Raw genomic sequence first — 23,290 nt, 5'->3', positions numbered from 1 at the left:
TTTATCAATGGATTATTTGGGGTTTTTTGCTATTTAGTTGTAGGAGTTCCTTATATATTTTAGATAATAACCTCTTATCAGATACATGAGTTGTAAATATTTTTCCTCTTCCATAGTTGTCTTTTAATTTTGTTGATTATTTTGCTGTGCTGAATCTTTTTACTTTGTAGCCCCGCTTGTTTGTGTGTGCTTTCAGTGTCCTATCCAAAACAAACAAACAAACAAAAACAAAACAAATCTGGCAACGTATCTGTCAAGGAGCTTTCTTCCTGGGTTTTCTTTTAGGAATTTCTGGTCTTACATTTAAGGCTTTTTAATCCATATCAAGTCTATTTTTGTGAGTGGTGTAAGATAGGGGTCTAGTTTCATTCTTTTACGTGTGAATATCCAGTTTTTCCAGCACCATCTATAAAACAAATGGTCTTTCCTCCATGGAGTGTGCTTGGCTCCCTTGTCAAATATAATTGACCATATACGCACGGGTTTATTTCTGGGATTTTAGTTCTCTTCCATTGGTCTATGCATCTATTTTTATGCTGGTACCATACTGTTTTGATTACTATGAGTTTATAATAAAGCTTGAAATCAGGAAGTATGATACTTCTCTCTTTATTCTTCTTTCTCAGGATTGCTTTGGCTATTTGGGTACTTTTATGGTTCCATATAAATTTTATAATTGTTTTTCCTACTTCTATAAAAAATGCCACTGCAATCTTAATAGGGATTTCACTGAATCTATAGATGACTTTGGGTACTATGGATGTTATAATATTCCTGCAATCCGAGAAGACAGAATATCTTTCTATTTATTTGTGTCTTCAATTTATTTCATCAGTGTTTTGTAGTTTTCAGTAGAGATCTTTCACTTCTTCAGTTGAATTTATTCCTATCTTACTGTTTTTGGTGCTGTTGTAAATGGGGGTCATTTTATTAGTTTTGCAGATAATTTTTTAGTGTATGGAAATGTCACTTATTTTTGTATGTTAACTTTGTATCCTACAACTCTACTGAATTTGTTCATTAGCTCTAACACTTTCTGGAGTCCTGAGGTTTTTCTGTATGTAAAATCATCTGCAAATAGAGACAGAGTCACCTCTTCCTTTCTTTATGTGATGCCTTTTATTTCTTTTTCTTGCCTGACTGCTCTAGCTAGGACTTCCAGTACTGTGTTGAATAGGAGTTGTGAGTGGGCACCCTGGTCTTGTTCCTATTCTCAGAGGAAAAGTTCTCAACTTTTCACCACTGATGTTAACTGTGGACTTGTCATGTTGCCATTATTATGTAGAGGTACATTTCTTATATACCTAATTTGTTAAATTTTTACCATGAACAGATGTCAAATTTTGTAAAAATGCTTTTTCTGCTTCTATTGTGATAATCGTATGATTTTATTAACGTGACTTAGAACATTGACTATATATTTTGTTTCTTCTTGATTCAGTCTTACAGGTTTCTAATAACTTCCATTACTTCTAGGTTGTCCAGTTTGTCATATAGCATCTTATGGTTGTTCCAGTTCATAGTAGTATCTTATGGTCCTTTGCCTTTCTATTGGGGATCAGTTGTAATGTCTCCTTTTTTAATCATAATTTTGATTTGGATCATCTCTCTTTTTGCCTTGGTTAGTCTAGCTAAAGTTTTGTCAATTTTGTTTCTTTTCAAAGAACCAAGTCTTAGTTTTGTTAATCTTCTGTTGTTTTCCTGCTCTTATTTCTGCTCTAATCTTTATTATTTCCTTCCTTCTGCTAACTTTGGACTTAGTTTGTTCTTTTCCTACTTTCTTAAAGAGTAGGTTATCAGAGGGGCGCCTGGGTGGCGCAGTCGGTTAAGCGTCCGACTTCAGCCAGGTCACGATCTCGCGGTCTGTGAGTTCGAGCCCCGCGTCGGGCTCTGGGCTGATGGCTCAGAGCCTGGAGCTTGTTTCTGATTCTGTGTCTCCCTCTCTCTCTGCCCCTCCCCCGTTCATTCTCTGTCTCTCTCTGTCCCAAAAATAAATAAACGTTGAAAAAAAAAAAAATTAAAAAAAAAAAAAAAAAAAAAGAGTAGGTTATCAGATCTTTCTTGATTCTTAATGTAGGCATTTATTACTCTGAACTTCCCTCTTAAAACTGTTGTTGCTGCATTCTATAAGTTTTGGTGTGTTGTATTTCATTTTGGTCTCAAGATACTTTGTTTTCCTTTTATTCATTCTTTGATCCATTGGTTGCTCAGGAAAAATGTTAACTTCCATTTATTTGTGAATTTCCCAGTTTTCCTAGAATTGATTTCTAGTTTCATGCCATTGTAGTTATGGTTACTTTTATTACCTTTTTTAACGTTTTTTTAAGTTTATTTTGAGAGAGGTTGAGAGATCACAAGTGGGGGAGGGTCAGAGAGAGGGAGAAAGAGAATCCCAAGGAGGATCCATGTTGTTAGCACAGAGCTGGATACAGGCCTCTATCTTACAAACCATGAGATCATAACCTGAGCTGAAATCAAGAGTCAGACACTTAACCGACTAAGCCACCCAGGTGCCCCTTAAGTTTTTAAACTTTTAAAAGTACATAATGCACAACCATTATCATATTACAAATTCTAATTTTGACTATATGTTTACTATTACCAGTGAGTTTTAGGCTACCTTAAGTATTTATGATGTTAACTAGCATCCTTTTACTTTCAAAGAATTCCCGTTAGCATTTCTTACAAGGAAGGTCTAGTAAGATTATGAGCTACTTTGGTTTTAGTTTGTTTTTTCTCTCTTTCATTTCTAAAGGACAGTTTTGCCAACTATAGAATTCTTGACAGTTTTTTCCTTTAATATTTTGAATATATCATCCTATTCTCTCCTGGCCTGAAAATTTTTTGTTGAGAAGTGCATTCATAGTTATATATAATTTTTCTTTTGCTTATTTCAACATTAGACTCATGACAATATAGTGTGTCTCAGCTTCATGGATCTCAATGTCCATTTCTCTCCCAAGTTTGAGAAACTTTCAGCTATTACTGCCCTAAATATATTTTCTGTCCCATTCTTTTTCTCTTCTCAAATTCCTATAATGCAATTCATTTTAGCATGTCCTATATAAGTCCCATATACCTTCTTCACTTTTTCATTCTTTTCTCCTTCGCTCCTCTGACTACATAATTTTAAATGCCCTGTTTTCTAGGTCACAGATTCTTTCTTCTACACGGTCGAGTCTGATTTTCAAGTTCTCTATTGAATTCTTCAGTTCAGACGTTTTATTTTTCAGCGCTAGGATTTCTTTTTCTGCACCCCCCCCCCATTTTTCTTTGTTGAATTTTTGTTCATGCATTATTTTGCTAATTTTATTTAGTTGTCTGTGCATTCTTGTAATTCACTAAACTTTTTAAAAGAATTATGAATTGTTTGTAGAACAGTTTACAGATCTCCATGTCCTTTTTTAAAAATTTTAATGTTGTCTTTTTGAGAGAGAGCACACATGCGTGCCCAGGTGGGGGAGGGGCAGAGTGGGAGGGAGACACAGAATATGAAGCAGGCTCCAGGCTCTGCACTGTCGGCACACAGCCTGGTATGCGGCTCGAACTCACGAACCATGAGATCATGACCTAAGCCAAAGTCAGATGTTTAACCAAGTGAGCCACACAGGTGCCCCTCGCAGATCTCTATTTTAGAGTCAGTTACCAGAACTTTATTAGTTTCCTTTGGCATGGTCATGTCTACCTGATTCTTTTGTGATTCCTAATTTCTGATGCTGCTATCTCAACATTTGAAGAAGTGGTCTACTCTTCCATACTTCATAGGTTTGCTTTAACCAAGAGTTCTTCACCAGGCAGCTCAGTTTGGGTTTCTGGACATGTCTACTAGTAACATTCTTGGGCAGATGAAGGTTGCTTTTAAGGCAGTCTGTTTTTGGGCAGGGCAAGCTCTGAGGTTGGGGTGGGGCAAGAGGTGGGGTGTGCTGCTAGCTGGGAATAGTTGAATAGGACTGCTGAGTTGGTTCTCTGCCCAAGCAAGGCTTTAGGATGGGCTCTGCAGGTGCCTGGGTTTTCTAGTCAGGCTTACTAGTAGGTGGGGCTATGAAGTCACTTCCCTGAACTGACAGAGCAGCAGGACAGGCCGTAGGGCCTGCACAGGTTGTTTGGGGACTCAAGTCAGACAAGATTGTGCATGGAGTTTCCTGGCCAGGTGGGGCCACCAGTTTTGCAGTGCAGACAGGGATAGTACCAAGTTGTGCTTTCTCTTCAAGTGCCACTATAAGAAGGTCTTTGGATGGGCTACACAGCTTCCTGTGTGATCTGGCTAGGTTTCCTGGTCAGATGGGCTGAAGGCTCTATTCAGCAATGGCTAGGGCTATGAATCACTTTCCCTGTTCATGGAGAGCATGAGAACCAGCTCCAAGGCCTAAAGTTTTGTGGCTGACTCAAGCTGACCTGCACCCCAAGGTCCCTGGCTATACAGGGCCACGGTTTTTGCTTTGCAGATAACCAGCTCTACCTGCTATACCTCTCCAGGTGGTCTGTCCAGGCTTTGGTCAGGCAGGGCCAGGAGCAACACTCGTGTGGGCCAGGTTATGCCTCAGCTCCCCTGCCTGAGTTGAAGCAGACCAGACTTCCAGGGTTGACAAGGCTCTTTAAGAACCACTCAGGCACCCTGCTGAGTTCCCTGGTCAGACCGCACCTCTGTTTTGGCTCTGCAGATGAGCAAAATTAAAGATTGGGACTACTACTTGGACACTGCAGGTAGGAACTTGGTCTGCAAAGACCCACATACTGGTTGTTGCAAGCCCCTACCTTCCCCATCACAGACTCCCAGTGGCCAAGTCCCACAGATTCCCTGGCAATCCCCATGGGATGAGACCAGAGTGGGGGCTCCCAAGAAGTGACCTACAATGCTGGGGGTGCTGGATTCCACCCTGGGTTCCTTTTTCCCATTTGAGGAACCACAAGCTAAAGTCATTTTGGTGTGGTGTTACACCAGCCTGATGGAGGGGCAGTGCAGTCTGCATGTAGCTGTTCCTCATATCCCATTGTAGTCTGTCTTGGCCCCTGTGGTGCATGGGGCTGCAGCCTCTCTCCCATGTTCTAGGACTTTCTCAGTGGTGTCTTAGCCGTGAATAGTTGTTAGTTGTTGTTTTGGTAAAGGGAATAAGGAACAACCTATGTTGTCATCCTGGTGTGATGTGCCATCTACTCAGCCCTGTCTACTTGATGGATTTTCACCTTAATCGTGAGGAATGTGCCTGACATGTAACAGGCTCTGAACAAATGTTGGCTCCTTCCAGTGTAGCCTAGCCTTCCATCCTTCTTCACAAAATACACAATGCTTCGTACCCTCTCATTACTTTCCTGGCACAAATGTCCATATCTCCACTTATGCCAGTTCTGCCTAGAGTACCCTTCTCTGCCCAGTAAGCTCCTATGCATCCTTTAAAGCCCAGCACAAGTATCAGCCTTATAAAGCCTTACCAGACCCCCAGGAATTATCAGTCTCACATGATCTCATGCAATCTAGCTCCTCGGTTTTACATAGTACTTCTCATTTATTTACACATTAGCCCAACCCACCCCGAGGGCAGATTCATCTGATTCCTAGTTCAGGAACTGTTTATTTTTTTAAATCAATGATTTTTTTTTTTTTTCAACATTAAACCTACTGCCACTGTAAATTAGGGATGGGAGCTTAAATGAATCTCCCAGTTCAGCAAACTATACCTATAGCTTCTAGGAACCCTAAGGAAACTTTCTTTTCTCAGTATTGTGATCTTAAAGTCTCTCCTCTCTTCTGACCTCACCAGCTACCAGCTTAGGAAGCACCTGTCCCACCTTCTGCACATGAAGCAGCTTGGAACCAGAGATGTGGACAGATGGAACCGAGAGTGCCTGGCATTGCTGCTCCAAGTTTGGAGGAAAGAACTGGAACTAACCCCCCCAAAGACCACTGCAGTAAGCAGGACCACGAAGAGTCCATCCAAGGGCAGCTCAGGCACAAAGTCCACCAGACACTTAGTACTCAAGCAAATCTACGGTAAATGTCCTTCTGGGCACGTTGTAGTTGACAACAAGCACCCCCAGAGTGTTGCATCAGAATCTGAAATGGGATTTAATTACACTGGGCAAACCTCCATTCAGATAGGAACTTTACTTCCAAGAACAAAGAGAATTTTCAACACACATTTAATGCCTTCCCTCCAGCAATTCTAGCTCAGAACTGGTTTGATGATGCATTCTGGCATCTCAATCAAGAGGTCTTCTGCTGGCCTTCATTACCCTTTAAACCCCTCCAGACCACTGCTTGGGTCCTCCCCTTATATTACCCATTTGGAGGGCTCCAGAAGCAGGAACACCTTGCCTGCCTCACTTTGACCTTCCTTATGCTAAAATAGTACAGGGCTGCCCATCTGTGGGAATGCCCCAGACCCACGCACAATAGTAAATACTTGCTCAGCAGATGAATTGCTTTAAATTGGAACATTTTCAGCTCTGGAAAGAACCCATTCAAATAAACTCAGCAGAGAAGAGGCCTAGATAGCTCCCCAAAAGAAAAAAGTTGAGCCAAGGCACTTGAGAAATAGATCTGCAGCCCAGGCAGCAAAATCTCAGGACTTTACTCTGGGCCTACATGGTATTTCCACACCATACTTAATTTCTCTTGGCAGATATCAACAAGCTCAAGCCTTTACCTCAAAAAGGAACTTAGAACTTGGTGAGGCCACGGCTAACCTTGGTCAGAGAGGAATAGTCACTGTTGGTTGATTTCAGGTTGTTCTCAAGAAGGGAAAGTTCCTCATCCCACAAGATCTTCCAAAGCCCATCCTGTGCTGCGTCTCAATTCAGGTAAGGTAGCCACTGCACTGGCAAAGCAGATTGGGAAGACAATGTGGGGAAGCATTTGCCTTTTTTGTTTCATCCTCAAAGATGGAAGACAGGAGGACAGAGATTGCTAGGGATTTCCAATGGTCATTTCCTTTGAGGTGTACATGTTTTTCATTCCCCTTTCGTGGAATTATTACTGCAATCAACATGCCTCCCTAACCGCCAAGTTATTTTCACAACCACAAGTTATTGTTAACATTACCTCCAGTAGAGACAATAAATGGTACTTTTACATACTTGTTCACATGAAGGGGGAAAATGAAAATACTGTCATTCTTCAAAGTAATACCTTGGGAATTCTTGTTCTGTATTGATTTCACATTAAGATTCTTCATCTCCTTCCCAAACTTGAGAGGTTCCTTAACCACAAATTCTGGCCTTTGCCTTTCACGGCCCATGAAGGGGACATGTAATATTTAATAACACGTCCTGCTCAGGCTTCACCGTGCACAATTTCACTCATGCTCAGGGAACTTTCTTTTCAGCCGCAAGACAAGAGTATTTTACTCTGGGCCCCCTTCATTCACACCAGCATTAAATCTGGGTGATAAGTTCAGTGCTGTCAGCAGTTAATGCCAGATCCAGTGTTGTTCATGGGTGGCTATGGCAACACGCTCCCCCCACCCCACCCTTGCTGATCCAGTCATCCTGCAGGAATAGAGTGCAGCTGGAAGGTGAACAATGACTGTCAGTGTGAACTTTAACATTCATTTAGTTTTTGATTGGGTGGGGGGGGGGAGAACCTGGAGGTAGGGGACAGTGTAATTACTGCCCAATCTTTAATATGGGTTGGGCAACTCATGTAATATAGGCAGGCTGATCAGGGAGTAGCGGATAGGGTAGTTACAACTGTGGGCCTTAATTCCTTTGAAACTTTCCATGTTTAAAAAAAAAAAAAAAAAGCTTTTGTTCTACTTGAATTGAAAATTAGTTTCAAAAACAATGGTCAGAACTACCAGAAAAGTAGCATTTAAATAAAACATTTTTTTTTACTTAGTCCTGGATTTTTCTCTTGAGACCATCAGAAATCATAAAAATGAGGTGTTTAGAAACACAAAAGGTTTTTAGTCAAAGGGTTCACAGTTAAGGGACAAATAAACAAACTCAAATATACTTAGTGGTTTTTTGGGATTTCACATGAACAAGTAGCTTGTTTGTCTTACACATGTAATTCTAAGTGGCTTGAAAACAGACAAGGTCTTAAGAGAATCTTTTCCTAACCCTAAATGGGGGAACACAAGGTTTTGTTAAGTCTACACATATACATTAAGGCACTATCCAGTGAGCTGATTATCAGAGCTGCTAATTAGTGTAGCTGGAGCCTATATGTTTCATACAGAAAGCATCTATAAATAGTTTCCATGGAAATGGGCATCTGTGATTCCACATTGCAGAAATTTCTGTGTGTCAGTTGTGCCCAACTGAACCAAAAAGAGAACATTAATTTTGGTCTTCTCCATGAATAAAAATGTTAGTTCATTTTTTTGCTTTGAGAATTCCATGGGGTTAAGGATCTTCTGATTTGCTCACTGTCCTATTCACTTTTAGGAAATTATTTGGCACACAGTAGGTGCTCAAATACTTAAGCAAGGATTGTTGCTCCCAACTTCCAGCATAGGAGAGGCTTTAGTAGTGCCTTTACCTCTTTAAAGAGGAAGCAGAAAGTGAGCTGGATATAGGAAAGTATATAGCCTCCTTGGCCTGTGTTTCTCTACATGCATTTGGGAGACTCCACAATCCCTGTTTTCTCTAGTCCTTCAACAGCAACCCCCGTATACCACCCACAAAATAGCAGCATAGTATTGGTCAGAGAGCATATACATAGAACTTATATATGTATATAAATATATAACCTCCAGGGTGCACCTGGGTGGCTCAGTCAGTTAAGCATCTGACTCTGGATTTCGGCTCAGGTCATGATCTCATGGTAGTGAGATCAAGCCCTTTGTTAAGCTCTGTGGTGAGCATGGAAGCCTGCTTGAGATTTATTCATTCTCTACCCGCCCCCCCCACCACTCCCTTCTGCCTCTCTCCCTTGCTTGGGCTCACACTCCTAAATTTGGGAGCCCTTCTTTTTAAATATAAAAGAACTACCTTTAAAAAGCCCATTCCAATGAATGGAATAACCATGGCTCAAGTTATTACTACTAATGATAACCCCTTTGTATGAATGCAGAATATTCCTGCCCATCTACAGATGGGTATACAGATAACTCAAGACTTGATACAGTAAAGGCAGCCAGAAACAGAATTCAGTATCAGTAGTTCACTTTAAATAACCATAATAAAACCAGGAGAGAAAAAGTAAGACATGTTTGTAACTTTCTGAAACTACTCACCTTTCATGTTTGCTCCTTTGCTCCACAGAGAGAGGAAAAACAGAACAATTTGGCCTCAGCAAGAGGGTTGAATACATCACTGTTTTCCAACTGTGACATCTTAAAAGTTTTCATCCTATAAGTAACTTCAAAGTCATAAAAAGGCCTAAAAATACCCATTTCAAGGTTGATATGCCTATCAGTCTGTCATCCTTGAAGATAGTAAATTTTCAAATGAAATGGTTTTCTAGAATGTACTATATAGCCTAGTGTGTGGTACATGGCAAGTTGAGAAATACATGTGTATATGTGTTTGTGTTATGTATGACCTACATAAAGAAAGCTATACCAGTTATTCTAGACAGACTGAAGACCTAGGTCCCAGTCCCAGCTCAAGTACCTGGCCTCTCCCAGTCAAGGTTCTTCAAGAGCTGTCAGGTATCAGGGTACCTGGGTGGAAGTGTCCAACTTCGGCTCAGGTCACTGCCTCATAGTTCATGAGTCCAAGCTCTGAGTCAGTCTCTGCACTGATAGTGCAGAGCCTGCTTGGGATTCTCTCTCTTCCTCTCTCTGCACCTTCCCCACTTGTGCTTTCACTCTCAATCTTTAAAAATGTCCTATATCTTGGAGGATGATGTAAAATGCAAGGTTGGTAAGTCACCTGTCTCTACAACAAACTGGCTGTCACCTTCCTAGCTCCCTGGATAGTCCATATCTAAACCCCTTACCTCACCAGCAATGAACTTTTCAGTATTAAAAATAACAAATATCTCTCTGGTATTTGCTTTTAACAGTGAGCAACTTGCAGTGTATACACCTCCTTGAGAATAGTGGAAGATCAAAGAATTTTTCTTATAACCTGCAATCAGCTACTCAATCAAAAACCAAAACAAAGCTTCGACCACCTGTGGAGGAAGACCGTGTCCGGGGGAACTGGAATAGCTAGTGCAGAGTTCTAATTCTCTGCTGATTAACTTTTCCATCTTGAGAAAACTTTAATATTCATGCCTCAAGCCTTATTAGCCTGAAAACATGGTAACAACTGAATGACAATGTCAGGATGTTTTCTTTCTGCTCTTATACAGCACTGTTAGCCTGTGCTACAACCACCACAGTAGACTATACCCGTGCAAAACTTCCTAGCTGTCTGCCCTTACTTCAGTCAGTACAGCTATAAAGTAGAACACATAATTAACAGTAACGTCTAAGCCACACTAAGAACATGCGCACTAACATGAGATTTCTGCCAGCCAGCTGATGCAAGCCTGGTTTTTTGGCTCCAGGGAAGAACCTACATGAGAGGGGGAAGAGCCTGTCCTATAGCAGCCATTTTTATCAGTTGGACCAGACCATTCATGCATAACCTACCAATTCACTTGTTATTTTCTGCCTGACCTATAGGTGAGCAAGCTGGTCAAAATGCCATTCCTATTGGCAGGGAAAACTGCTAAACCTACATACATTCAAGCTATAAGAACACCTGGCATAAATTTCAGTGGTTATAGGCTTTTTCACATTTTTTAAAAAGTTTTATTTATATTTGGGGTGCCTGGGTGGCTCAGTCGATTAAGCATCCAACTTCAGCTCAGGTCATGAACTCATGGTTCATGGGTTCGAGCCCCCTGTTCTGACAGCTCAGAGCCTGGAGCCTGCTTTGGATTCTGTGTCTCCCTCTCTCTGTTCCTCCCCTTTGGATTCTCTCTCTTCTCAAAAATAAAAAAAAAATTGTTTTTGAGAGAGAGCGTAAGCAGGGAAAGGGGTGGGAGTGGAGTGGGAGGAAGGGACAGAGGATTGGAAGCAGGCTCTGCGCAGAAAGCAAGCTTGATTCGGGGCTCAACCTCACAAGCTCCAAGATCATGACCTTAGCCGAAGTCGGATACTCAACCGAGCCACCCAAGTGCCCCAGTTTTTTCACATTTTTAAGAGCAAAGCTACCATAGGAATGTAGACAGAAGGCATAAACAGTGGCATGTTAGGCCCAAATATTTGTAGTAGGAGCATTTCCATTTTCTTAAGATTATTGCCACCCGTCCTGACAGGTAGAGATAAGCAGCAATAAAGTGTTAGTTACCTTGATTTTTGTTACAATTTGCTAATTATTTCATAATTATGAAAATAGTTAATCCTTGAACAACCAGGTTTGTGTGGGTCCTCTTAACATGGATTTTTTTCCAATAAATGTATATAGTATCAATAAATATAGCCATGGTACTGCAAATGTGTTCTTTTCTCTAGCTTGCTTTATTTAAGAATTACGTATATAATACGTATACAAAATAGGTGTAGAGGTGCCTGGGTGGCTCAGTTGGTTAAGCGTCTGAGTCTTGACTTCAGCTCAGGTCATGATCTCCCAGTCATGAGATTGAGCCTTGTGTTGGGCTCCACGCTGAGCGTGGAGCATGCTTAGAAGATTCTCTCTCTCCCTCTTCCCTTTCCCCGCTCTCAGAAAAAAATATGTGTAAATTGATTATCAGTAAGGCCTCTGGTCAACAGTAGGCTATTAGTAGTAAAATTTTGGGGTAGTCAAATGTTATACATGGATTTTTTGACTGGGGGTGTGGGTGTCAGCATAAATCACTATATATGGCTTATAATTTTAAAAATTATAATGGTCATTAGTAGAAAGTAATTTTGAAAGAAGAATTATCTAAATCAAACCAAGTACCATTTGAGGAAAACCTCAAACAACCGTAGTACTATCTTCAAATCTTGCTCCTGCAGAAGGAGCTAGAAAACCTCTGTAAATAACACAACTCCACAGTGAGGAGCTGAATGTCATGATGGATAAAGGCAACCATTCCCAAATAAAAAATTGGTTTCTGTTGCTGTCTGAATGAACTAGAACTGAGACCACAAAGATTCGTTCTTGGTAAATAACAGAAGGTACTGTATCATTCCATATTTTGTAAATACTTAGTTTCTATGAAATGCAAAATACTCTACCCACCTGTGACCAAGTATAATGTCCTGGTCCAAGAAGCCAGCCTGTGTTATTTTCCTACCTTAGTGCAAAGGAAGGTTCATAAACAACTTCTTTAAAAGTTCAGCTTTAATGACAAACATTACATCAGTTTCTCTTCAAAATTAGATAGACGTGAATAAACAATTTCAAACAGGAGGTACCATGGTGCCTCTTACTGTACTCAATACACTGTACTCAATGCAGTGGGCCCCTGGGGATGCCCAGTGATATACACATTGAAGCAATAATGTAAGTCTGTAAGCCACTGTTCTTGAATACCTCCAGTCTTCAATGTCTGCAGAGAAAAACAAAAGTAATTTGAGAATTATATCAAAGTTGTTATGCTACCTGACAGTATCTTTCACACCCAAACGAGATCTCAGAACCACCGCAATCCTATCTCCTCCATTTATCAATCACCACAGGATATTTGTTAATTGGGCATTACCACAGGTAGTGAAAATTCCCGGGTACAACCTCAAGTACAGGTGCTACCAGTTTCTCGTTTCATCTGTTCCTTCTCAAATATTGCCAGGAACTAATGACATTTCACCATCAACCATCTCCACACTCTGGACTTCCCCTTGGTATGCTCGAGTCTCACAATCTTTGCATTAACATCAACTGAGAATAATTCTGCAAGGCCGACTGACAATCTGTCATTCTCTTCCTTATAGAGGTGAGCTGATTCTCTAACCTCTGAACAATCCAAATTCTTGCCTTTTCTTCCCTTCTATTTCTGAATTATTCTGCTGCTTCTTTCATTATTTCTACAAGCCTACTGAGAATACTCAGAACGTGAACTTGTGTTATATACACGTATAAGCTCTATTACTCTGAAGTACTACTACAGGTATCAACTAATAAACCCCCAAATACCTATAGAAAAAAACCTCTAACTCTTCCAAACCAAAACACCAAAGGAATCCTAGACAGAGCTGCCCCTGCAAAACAGATACAGATGAATGCAGAACCAGCCATTACACAAAGCAGAAGCCTGCAACTTCTTAACTTCCTCTTATTCTCCAGTGAACTAAGTGACTAGGAACTGGCCGTAAGCCTATTCCTGCTAAATGTTTTCAGTGACAACTAACATTTGTTGAGCACTTAATGTCAGTTTCAGGTAAAAACTTTACCTGAATGATCTCACTCTATGGTTACCAAAACTCAATGAAGTTGCTATTCCTACAGCTAAGTAAAACAACTTAGCTTAGGGGCCCCTGGGTGGCTCAGTCAGTTGCACGTCGGGCTTTGGCTCTGGTCACGATCTCACAGTTCTTGAGTTCAAGCCCCACGTCGGGCTCTGTGCTGACAGCTCTGAGCCTGGAGCCTGCTTCAGATTCTGTGTCCCCCTCTCTCTGCCCCACCCCTGCTTGTGCTCTGTTTCTGTCTTTCAAAAATGAATAAACATCAAAAAAAATTTTTTTTAAACAACTCAGGTTTAAAAACATGCTGAATAAGCACAGTTAATCAAGAGTCTGTACCAGAATCCTGGTAGGAGTGATTCTGATGCTCTGTACCTTTTCTAAGCTGCCTGTGACCAATTCAATTTGAATATTTTAAGCCTTTTATTACTGACTCTGGATCAAAGACCTCCCTCTGGCTAAGTGACAGGTGCTAGTCAGCAGGGGAAAACCTGGGAAATCACCACAGTGGGCTTCTTTCCAGGAGTCAATCAATGCACTGGAGGCCTAGCCTCCCCAGAGAACCCCACCCATGCCCTCCTCATGAATCCCTTTTCTAGTAATAATACAAAGCCCTGTTCCATGCTTACCGTGATATTCTTGATGATCTGCTGCACCAAGATGGCATTGGTTAACATATGAGTCCTGAGGGGTGCATGCTGAAGCAGCAGGCGAAGCAGCTGGCCCACAACAGGCAGCTCCTCAGGTCCAGCTCTGTTTACCCGCAGGCTCTGCAGCATCAACCTGAGGACTCGAGGCAGGAGAGCCAGGATGGAGACACAGACCCCCCACAGCTTGTCCCTACAGTAACAGACAAAAGTGAGCCAGTGAGCCAACACACACAGAAGTACCCTTTCTGTATTTTCCAAAACTGAAAATGTCCTTTTAAGAAATGTGGTGTTTTCTGATAAAACCCCACAAATCAAAACTAACAACTGGGTTTCGTCACAGCTGAATAAGCAAATCCAATGAAGAATCAGCTGTTCTCCCCTACTTGGTAAGTTCCAGGAAGCCTAGTAATCAACACTTTCCTGGGCTTACCAGGACATTCTTAAAGCTCTGGTGATCATATATAACACAGAATTAGCCAAAGAATACAATAATCTACATATGCATACTGTTTTCTACCACTGAACATTATTCAACTATCATACCATCAAAAATCCCACTGGTAAAATCAGAATATCCCACTGGTAGAAAGAAGAAAAACTTGGGATGCCTGGCTCAGTCAGTAGGGCATGCGACTCTTGATCTTGGGGTCATGAATTCAAGCCCCACTTTGAAAGTAGTTTATTTAAAAACAAAAACAAACTTCATGAAATTTTAATGCTGTGCCCTGGATTCTGAGCCTCTTCAATGTTTTAAACAGGGCAGATATGCAGAGAAAGATGTATTCACAAGGAACCAAAATGGATTTCAGAAAAGAAGCCAGTCAGTGGACTGCTACCATGTTACTAGATTATGAAAGGCCAGAAACGGTAAATCCTAATTGTAGTAAGCACCATTCCCTTGGTTTCACTATAGGGCAGAACAAAAACGTTTTATGATGAAGGTAAATGGACTTGTAGCCAACCACATTAAATGGAGCAATACCCTTTGGACAAAGAATCCACTGACTGCTAAAGGCTCTGACCTTAGTCTGTTACAGTTTTCATATTAGGAGTGGTCCCCAGATCCTTCAAAGAGAATCTGACTACCTCTAGATGTGGAAGCAGCAACCCTTTCACAATCTGATCAACCTCCCCAACTCCATCATGCAGCATCTCCATCAAAGGTGGATACTGACTCCATTCTAAGCCAACCAGATCCTCTTTTTGGAGACTTTATTTGGAGTATTGACTCATGCACAGCCAGGCTAGGATAGCCACGTACAAGGAGAAAAAAGCCAGTCTGCAGACATAGCTAATAATGAGGCAAAGGCACAGAGATAAAGACTACACAATCCAGAAGAAAAAGTAGAGAAAACACTTTGGTTCCTGATGGGTTTCAATTCCTGCCTCCAAAATTCCTAGCCCTTGGGTTTTATTTTATGAGTTACTCCTGTAATGACCCAATATATTGTCTACTTTAACTTGAGTGGACTGCTGATCAAAACTGTGCTAAAAAGGCTCATGGATTCTACATAATACTAAATATAAGTACAGTGAATGGATCAATAAAGTTTAGTACTCCACCTTCACACAACACAATTAAAGAAAACTGTCAAGCCAAAGAGAAATACAAGAGACCTGTGTACCACAAGCAACAGAAGAAATACCGTACGAACAGCCATTCCTAGGTTTTCCTAGGAGTGTATATATGTGTGTGTGTGTGTGTGTGTATATATATTTATATATATAATTATATATTATATAAATATTAATATTGCTTATATAATTACATAATTAATTATCAATTATACTAATATATTATATGTTACATATGAATATTTATATTTATATGTATATATGTGTGTATATATAAATATATATTTATATGTGTATATATATACATATTTATATGTGTATATATGTGTGTATATGTGTGTGTATATATATGTGTGTGTGTGTATATATGTATGTATGTATGTATGTGTGTGTGTGTGTGTATATATATATATATATATATATATATATATATATATAAAAGATCTTTGACAGCAAAACTGGTAAGTTGGGGTACATTCACATGACAAAATACTGTAGAGCACCTGTACTGGAGCCAGTTGTGCTCAGAGCCCATATTTGTAAATAGTTTTATTGAAACACAGTCACATGCATTCATTTACATGTAATCTGTTGCTGCTTTTGTGTTACCAGGGCAGTGTTGAACAGCTCTGACAAGAGACTTACTGGCACGAAAAACCTAAAATATTTTATTATCTGACTCTTTACAGAAAAGTTTGCTTAGCCCTGGTATGGAGAAACAAAAATGAAATCAGTTTTTCAATCAACATGAATGACAACAATGGTTACAATCAAATCACAAAAACATACAGTAGGATATTCTTAAAATATGCCAAACAAAAATTATATTGTTTACAGATACACACAAAATTTTTAATTAGAAGGCAACTTAACAAGAAAACTACAGGGGCACCTGGGTGGCTTAGTCAGTTAAGCATCTGACTTCAGCTCAGGTCATGGTATCACAGTTGGTTACGTTCCACCCACATCGGGCTCTGGGTTGACAGTTCAGAACCTGGAGCCTACTTCAGATTGTCTCCCTCTGTCTCTGCCTTTCCCCCACTCACACTCTGTCTCTGTCTCTCTCTCTCCTCTCTCTCTCTCAAAAATAAACAAACATTAAGAAAAAAAACAAAAACAAAAAACCTATGGACTCAAAATGGCATCACTCAGGTGAAGGCCCTAAGTCAGTAAACCAAGACTTAATACCTAACTGCAGTTTCAACCTCCCAAAAAACTTTAACCAGTCAACATGGGAACTTCTTGATCAGCACTAGGAAAAACGTACTGACAGATCCTTACGATTCCGGAGAGTCTCCCTGCCTCAACAATGGATTCTTTACTAATAATTTCCTTCTTTCAACTCCCTGTCTACCTTTAAAAAACTTTCCTAGGGGCGCCTGGGTGGCTCAGTCGGTTAAGCGTCCGACTTCGGCTCAGGTCACGATCTTGCAGTTCGTGGGTTCGAGCCCTGCACTGGGCTCTGTGCTGACAGCTCAGAGCCTGGAGCCCGTTTCGGATTCTGTTTCCTTCTCTCTCTCTGACCCTCCCCCATTCATGCTCTGTCTCTGTCTCAAAAATAAATAAACGTTAAAAAGAAATTAAAAAAAAAAAAAACTTTCCTATTCTGTAGTCCTTTAGAGTTCCCCTCTACTTGCTAAATGGGATGCTGCCCAATTAATTAATCAATTAATAAACCCAATTAGATGTTTAAAATGTACCAGGCTGAATTTTTGTTATTTAACATGCAAAAGTGATCTCTGGGGGGTATAAAAGAGAAATCTAACTAGAGATTACACAGAGAGTGTGTTGATGATGTTCTATTTCTGAACGTGGAAGTTGGTTAAATGGATATTCAGTTTAAACTTACTCTTTATATACGTGTTTATTCTTATGATATATAAAAGTTAAAACTATAAAGACAAATATTAAAATGTTAACAGGCAATAGAATAATTTTTATTTTCTGATCTTTGTTCATCTGTTAGATTTTTTTTAAAAACCTTCTACAAAAAATTTTAACGTTTATTTATTTTTTGAGACACAGACACAGAGCATGAGCAGGGGAGGGGACACAGAGAAGAGAGGGAGTCACAGAATCCGAAGCAGGCTCCAGGCTCCGAGCTGTCAGCACAGAGCATGAGGTGGGGCTTGAACTCACAAATCACGAGATCATGACCTGAGCCCAAGGCAGACACTTAACTGACTGAGCCATCCAGGCGCCCCAAAATTTTAACAGGCATTACCAATAAGAACATAAGCATGAGAATACTTTTTTAAACTAAAGTGAAATGTTCCAAACTATGCTAGGAACTTTAGTATGAATAGTATGTAAGAGCTAACGTACTAATATAAACACCAATATCTTAGAAATTTCCTTAAATCCAAGAATTTAAAGATTTTTACTCTGGCTAGTTTTTTTTTTTTTTTTAAATTTTTTTTTTTTTTTCAACGTTTATTTATTTTTGGGACAGAGAGAGACAGAGCATGAACGGGGGAGGGGCAGAGAGAGAGGGAGACGCAGGATCGGAAACAGCTCCAGGCTCTGAGCCATCAGCCCAGAGCCCGACGCGGGGCTCGAACTCACGAACCGCAAGATCGTGACCTGGCTGAAGTCGGACGCCCAACCGACTGCGCCACCCAGGCGCCCCTACTCTGGCAAGTTTTAATAAAGGCTTGTATTTATTAGTGATTGCATTCTTGTAAAGGTAGATTTTTTTTTTTCCTTGCTAGACCTACAGCAACATTAATAATGAAAGCTCCCAAGAAATTTTAAAATGCCATCTAACTTTTCAAATTTGTAGTTTAAAAGAAAAACAAAAACTAAGAAATCCTCTTACAATACAAAGGGAATTTATGAAACAATAAAGAGAAATCCAGTTAAGGTTTATACAAATTCTGAAAGACAATTCAGGGTATTTATTAAATCTAATTTTCTTTCACTCTTTCCTCTTTAAAAATTTTTTTGATTTTATTTATTCTTATTTACTTATTTGGTGGGGAAAACTGGAATAGGTAGAAAAAAATTAAAGTCGAAGAATACAAAAACTATTACCTTTTTCTTAGATGTTCTGCTTCTCCTTTCTCTAAAGTGAGCAGAAAATAAAGAAGACTGTAGCAACAAGAAGCCAGAAACGGTAGTAGAGTCTCACTAAGTACACACGTATGATCCAGGAGCTTACAGATAACACCCAAAACACAGCCAGCTGTACTGTCAGGAATTACAGTCAGCCCAACCTAGGAAGAGAAAAATTAGATTAATGACCTCTTCACAACTGTCCTTCTCTCCATGAAAAAAACAAATCCCATTAACTGGAGAGTTAACCTAACATCACTTCTACTGAAAAACAGTGCATACATTATACACACAACCTGCCACAACTTAAGGTCCTGTTTTCCCTTAAGAATTTAATTACTAGGGGTGCCTGGGTGGCTCAGTCAAGTAGGCATCCAACTCTTGATTTCGGCTCAGGTCATGATCTCACAAACCGTAAGATTGAGCTCTGTGTCACTTATAGCATGGAGCCTGCTTGCATTTCTCTCCTCCACTTCTCTGCCCCTCTCCTGCATGCGCACACGCACTCTCTTTCTCAAAATAAACTTAAAAAAAAAAAAAAGAATTTAATTACTACGTTAAATAACTTTGAAAACATGCCAACTCAAGAAATACTATTAACCTAATCTACTGCCTTCCCTCCATGAGTCTACTAAAATTTAAGACATTACAATTTCTGATGGTCAGAAATATCATTTGAAAGGATTACTTTATGCACCCTCCCCCCGCCCCAAATCTTGATACAACCAACCACATTTCCATGATTTTTAGATTCTTCAGACTAGAAAACTCTCATTTCTGGCACCACCTCCGTCCCAGGTAATTAAATGTACAAACCGAAGTTCATTTTACAATTAGCCTACCCCTGCCCTTTAATTTAGCTAGTCATTCAGACATGACTAAGTAAAACACCCTGGAGTAAGACATTACTATACTTAACACTTGACTGCTTCACTGCCTCAAAACCCCGATAAGGGACATCATGGTTTGTGTATTCATCTGGACTCTACTATCTGTCATTAAGGTGGACTCTAACTTACAACTGTTATGTATGCATGGTTTAAATCTCCTGGAAACTACTGTTAAGTCATCATGAAAAAGTCTGCAGGCTCTGATCAGGCTGTTTGAAAATAGTGCCCAAGACTGGCATGTTAATCTTTTACTAGAATAATGAATGTAGTCAAAGGAGGGCATAAATATCTGGAGTGGAGGTGAAAAGAAAAGTGGTAGAGATCTTTAGAGACACACGGGATAAAGTTTAGAAGTTTGACAACAGAGAGAAAAGAGCACTGGAAATTCAAAGCAGTACTCTTCCAACTCAAGGGAAGTAACATTTTAAAGGAGAAAAGGGGGTTGGAATGTACCTATAAAATTACCCAAAAAAGTGACAGTGCCTGAAAGATAAAACTGTGGGAGTTTCCTCTGCACTAAGGATAATTATAATAAGCCAAAAATCTAAACATAAACATTGGAGGAAGCTAAAAAGCAAAATCCCAGGTTTTTGGGAACAAGAGACACCGACTAGCCAGAAGACCAAACAGTCGCAAGTTTGCTTGCTGCTTCTAGTGGCCAGGCTTTGAACCTGTTAGGCTATATCCCTCGTTTAGAACCCAAATATTCAAGGTGGAAATCAGACCCCAGTCTGGATGCTGGATTCCCAATACACAAACACCAGGTTTGTGTTCATTAAAGCACTATATGTCAGAAGAACCTGAGGTATAATTTTAAAGCCCTTCATTGCAGGGGTGCCTGGGTGGCTCAATTGGTTAAACATCTGACTCAATTTTGGCTCAGGTCATGATCCTGTGGTTTGTAAGATCAAGCCCCTTGTCGGGCTCTGAACTGACAGCACGGGGCTTGCTTGGGATTCTCTCTCTGCCCCTCCCTTGTGCGTGCTCTCTCCCAAATAAACTTTTTTTTTTTTTTTTAAAGGCCCTTCATTGCAGATGTAGAAAGCAGGGTCCTGGAAAAGGGGGATTTTCCCAAGGTCAGAATTAATTAGTAACAGCCAAGAAAAACATCAAGACTTCTCAGTCTAGACACTCTCTCCTTGCCTATGGCAAACCCACTTTTAACCAAGGATTCTCTACGCTTTTTTAAGTAGCAACAAAAAAAAATTTTTAAGTATATTTACCAAATGCTTACTGATGGCACTCTGCAGGATGTCAAAACTCTGGCTTCGGGCAGGGATAACCAATAAACTGTGACAAACTGTCTGTCAGAAAAGGAGAAAACCAGTAACCAAATCAGGATCAAATCAGTTCTATAGACTTTTTTTTAACCTACTCACCCTATATACAACAGGACACTTAAAAAAAAAATGACTTTTTTTTCCTAATTTAAATTTTAGTTTACAAAAGCAACACTGGTTTCAGGAATAGAATTCAGTGATTCATCACTTACATACAACATCTAACGCTCCCTCTGACAACCCATAGTTTGTTCTCTATCATTAAAGAATCTCCTGCAGTTTGTTTTCTTCTCTCTTTCTTCCCCCTTCCCATATGTTCATCTGTTTTGTTTCTTAAATTCCACACATGAGTGAAATCATATGGTATTGGTCTTTCTCTGATTATTTTGCTCAGCATAATACATTCCAGCTCCATCCACATCATTGCAAATGGAAAGATTCCATTCTTTTTAATGGCTGAGTAATATTCCATTGTTTATCTATACCACCTCTTCCCTATCTTCTTTATCTGTTCACCAGTCAATGGACATTTTTGGGCTCTCTCCATAGTTTGGCTATTGATAATGCTGCTATAAACATTGGGGTGCATGTAACCCTTCAAATTTGTATTTCTGTATCCTTTAGATAAATACCTAATAGTGCAATTACTGGATCATAACATAGTTCTAATTTTAGTTTCTTGAAAATAATGACTTTGAAGATGCAAGTATCAAAGGTCACTCAATCACATCTCATATATGGGCTAATTTTCCAAACAACTCATTATTTAAACATTTACTAAGCACTGAACTAGTCCTATTAGGTACCAGGTACAGGAATGAAAGACTGAGAAACTCTTCTCACAGCCCTAAAAGAGTAGCTTCAATCTACCAAAGTAAAGACTATTTCTATTAATAAGTGCTACAACAGAAAAATCTGAATGATGTGAACAAAGGACTGAAAAGCCTTTTTTCCATTTGGTGAGAAAACATACAATAGAAAAACACTTATGATCCAGAAAATACTAATACCCTGTTCAAATTAATAGAACACTGCCTCCTATTCCCCAAAAGTAAAAGGAAGAGAACAGTCCACAGGAAAAGAAGAAAAACATAAGGGAAGTGAGAGTCAAATCCTTAGTATTTTTAATTTTCTAAGTTCTCAAGGAAACACGAGGAGGGAAGCCAACATCAAGTCCTTCAGAGACTTCATTACACCATTCCAGAAGCTGAGGGGAGTGCCAAAAGTGAAATATGTGAAAAGAATCACATTGGAAAGACAAAGAAAAGACTGGTGGAAAAGAAGAATATCAATCTAGAAAGAGGACAGTCCAGCTAAATTTAAGGGAATGGTCAGTCAACTCTGAAAAAAATCAACAGCTCTATGCATTATTTCCCTGGAAAACCTCTTGTAAATTAATACCACCCAGAGTTTACACATGGCAATTTTTCTTCTCTTCTATGCTTATAAGTAACAATGTAAACAACATATTTCTAATACCATCTTCCTACTCAAAAACAAGCAGTAAATATTTTCATTAATAAAAGGTAAATTGCAATTGAGAAGGCCCATTCAGGGTGCCTGGGTGGCTCGAGCATCTGACTCTTGGTTTCGGCTCAAGTCATAAGCTCATGGTTCCTGAGTTCAAGCCCCACATCAGGCCCCACACTGACAGAGCAAATCCTGCTTTCGATTCTCTCTCCCCTGCTGACTGTCCTCTGCTTGCTTGCAAGCAAGCTCTCTCTCTGGCCTGCCCACCCTGCTCATGGATGCATGAACGAGCACTAACTAAAACAACAACAACAACAACAACAACAAAATAAGGGCTCATTCCCAATAAATAACCATTTAATCCCTTCCCTTCCACCACCCCTTCCCTTCCTGAACAATTCAGTTCTAAAGCCACTGGGTGGGGCTGAGTTAGGTAAACAGCACTGGAATGGGTAGGAGAGCTGCAGTGGCCCAGAGAAGGCCATTCATGAATAAATAGAAGTAGACTGTCCCCACAGAGTTGAGAGTTCAAATGGAGTGAAGATGCCAGCATGGGGGAAAAAAAACAAAAACAAAAAAAGAAGATGCCTGCATGGGAGAGGGATAATCAATTATGGACAAAGAAATTGATCAAGTAAATTAAGTATAACGGAAACCAGGGTTCTTAACCTTCAGAAAAGGCAGGTACAAGAGGAAAAGAAGACAACTAGAATGAACCCTGTAGTGTTAAATTCCTGATTTCTGTCCACCGACAGTCTGGGAGCACCAGGGTCCAAAAGCAATGACCACACCCAGAGTCCTGAAGTTGGTTTCAAGATACCATTCTCCACTTAAAGGAAAATTGGCCTCTTCGAAAAATACCTGATTGCAGGGCTGGGACAGTGAAAATCACGTATGAATCTAGAACAATCTGTGGTACAAGGAAGTAAAGACGTACTCAGAAAAAAATGAGTATATGTCAGAAGAACAAAGAAACCACTATATTCTATAGTGACCCACTGAATAAAATAGGAAACCATATTAACACAAACTAATAAATAGACTAATAAAAATGACTGGGACATTAACACTGTTTCAAAGTATCTCCTCATAAATCATTACTAATTACA

General features: G+C 39.9%; 2 protein-coding genes across 7 annotated transcripts in view; one reads left to right on the top strand and one right to left on the bottom strand.

Moving 5' to 3' along the window:
* Positions 1 to 10,169, top strand: part of INVS (inversin) — a 161,389-nt gene extending 151,220 nt beyond the window's left edge. For 5 of the 6 annotated variants that reach the window (XM_047829967.1, XM_047829961.1, XM_047829964.1 and 2 more), the window contains 3 exons: positions 5,760 to 5,989; positions 6,724 to 6,798; positions 9,950 to 10,169. In XM_047829967.1, the coding sequence (XP_047685923.1) occupies positions 5,760 to 5,989; positions 6,724 to 6,798; positions 9,950 to 10,101 (457 nt within the window). In that variant the 3' untranslated portion in view covers positions 10,102 to 10,169. Of the gene's footprint in view, positions 1 to 5,759; positions 5,990 to 6,620; positions 6,799 to 9,949 lie in introns of those variants that run through there. The other variant, XM_047829962.1, reaches the window with a different exon arrangement.
* Positions 10,170 to 12,189: 2,020 nt separating this feature from the next.
* Positions 12,190 to 23,290, bottom strand: part of TEX10 (testis expressed 10) — a 58,732-nt gene continuing 47,631 nt past the window's right edge. The window contains exons 12-15 of the mRNA XM_047829968.1: positions 20,655 to 20,735; positions 18,521 to 18,702; positions 13,892 to 14,102; positions 12,190 to 12,412 (exon numbers count right to left, since the gene is read on the bottom strand). Of these exons, the coding sequence (XP_047685924.1) occupies positions 12,299 to 12,412; positions 13,892 to 14,102; positions 18,521 to 18,702; positions 20,655 to 20,735 (588 nt within the window). The 3' untranslated portion in view covers positions 12,190 to 12,298. The remainder of the gene's footprint in view (positions 12,413 to 13,891; positions 14,103 to 18,520; positions 18,703 to 20,654; positions 20,736 to 23,290) is intronic.

Source organism: Prionailurus viverrinus, chromosome D4, assembly GCF_022837055.1.
Source record: "Prionailurus viverrinus isolate Anna chromosome D4, UM_Priviv_1.0, whole genome shotgun sequence".
Lineage (NCBI taxonomy): Eukaryota > Metazoa > Chordata > Mammalia > Carnivora > Felidae > Prionailurus > Prionailurus viverrinus.
The sequence above is the reverse complement of the archived record's forward strand: the minus strand, read 5'-3'. Positions and strand labels throughout refer to the sequence as shown.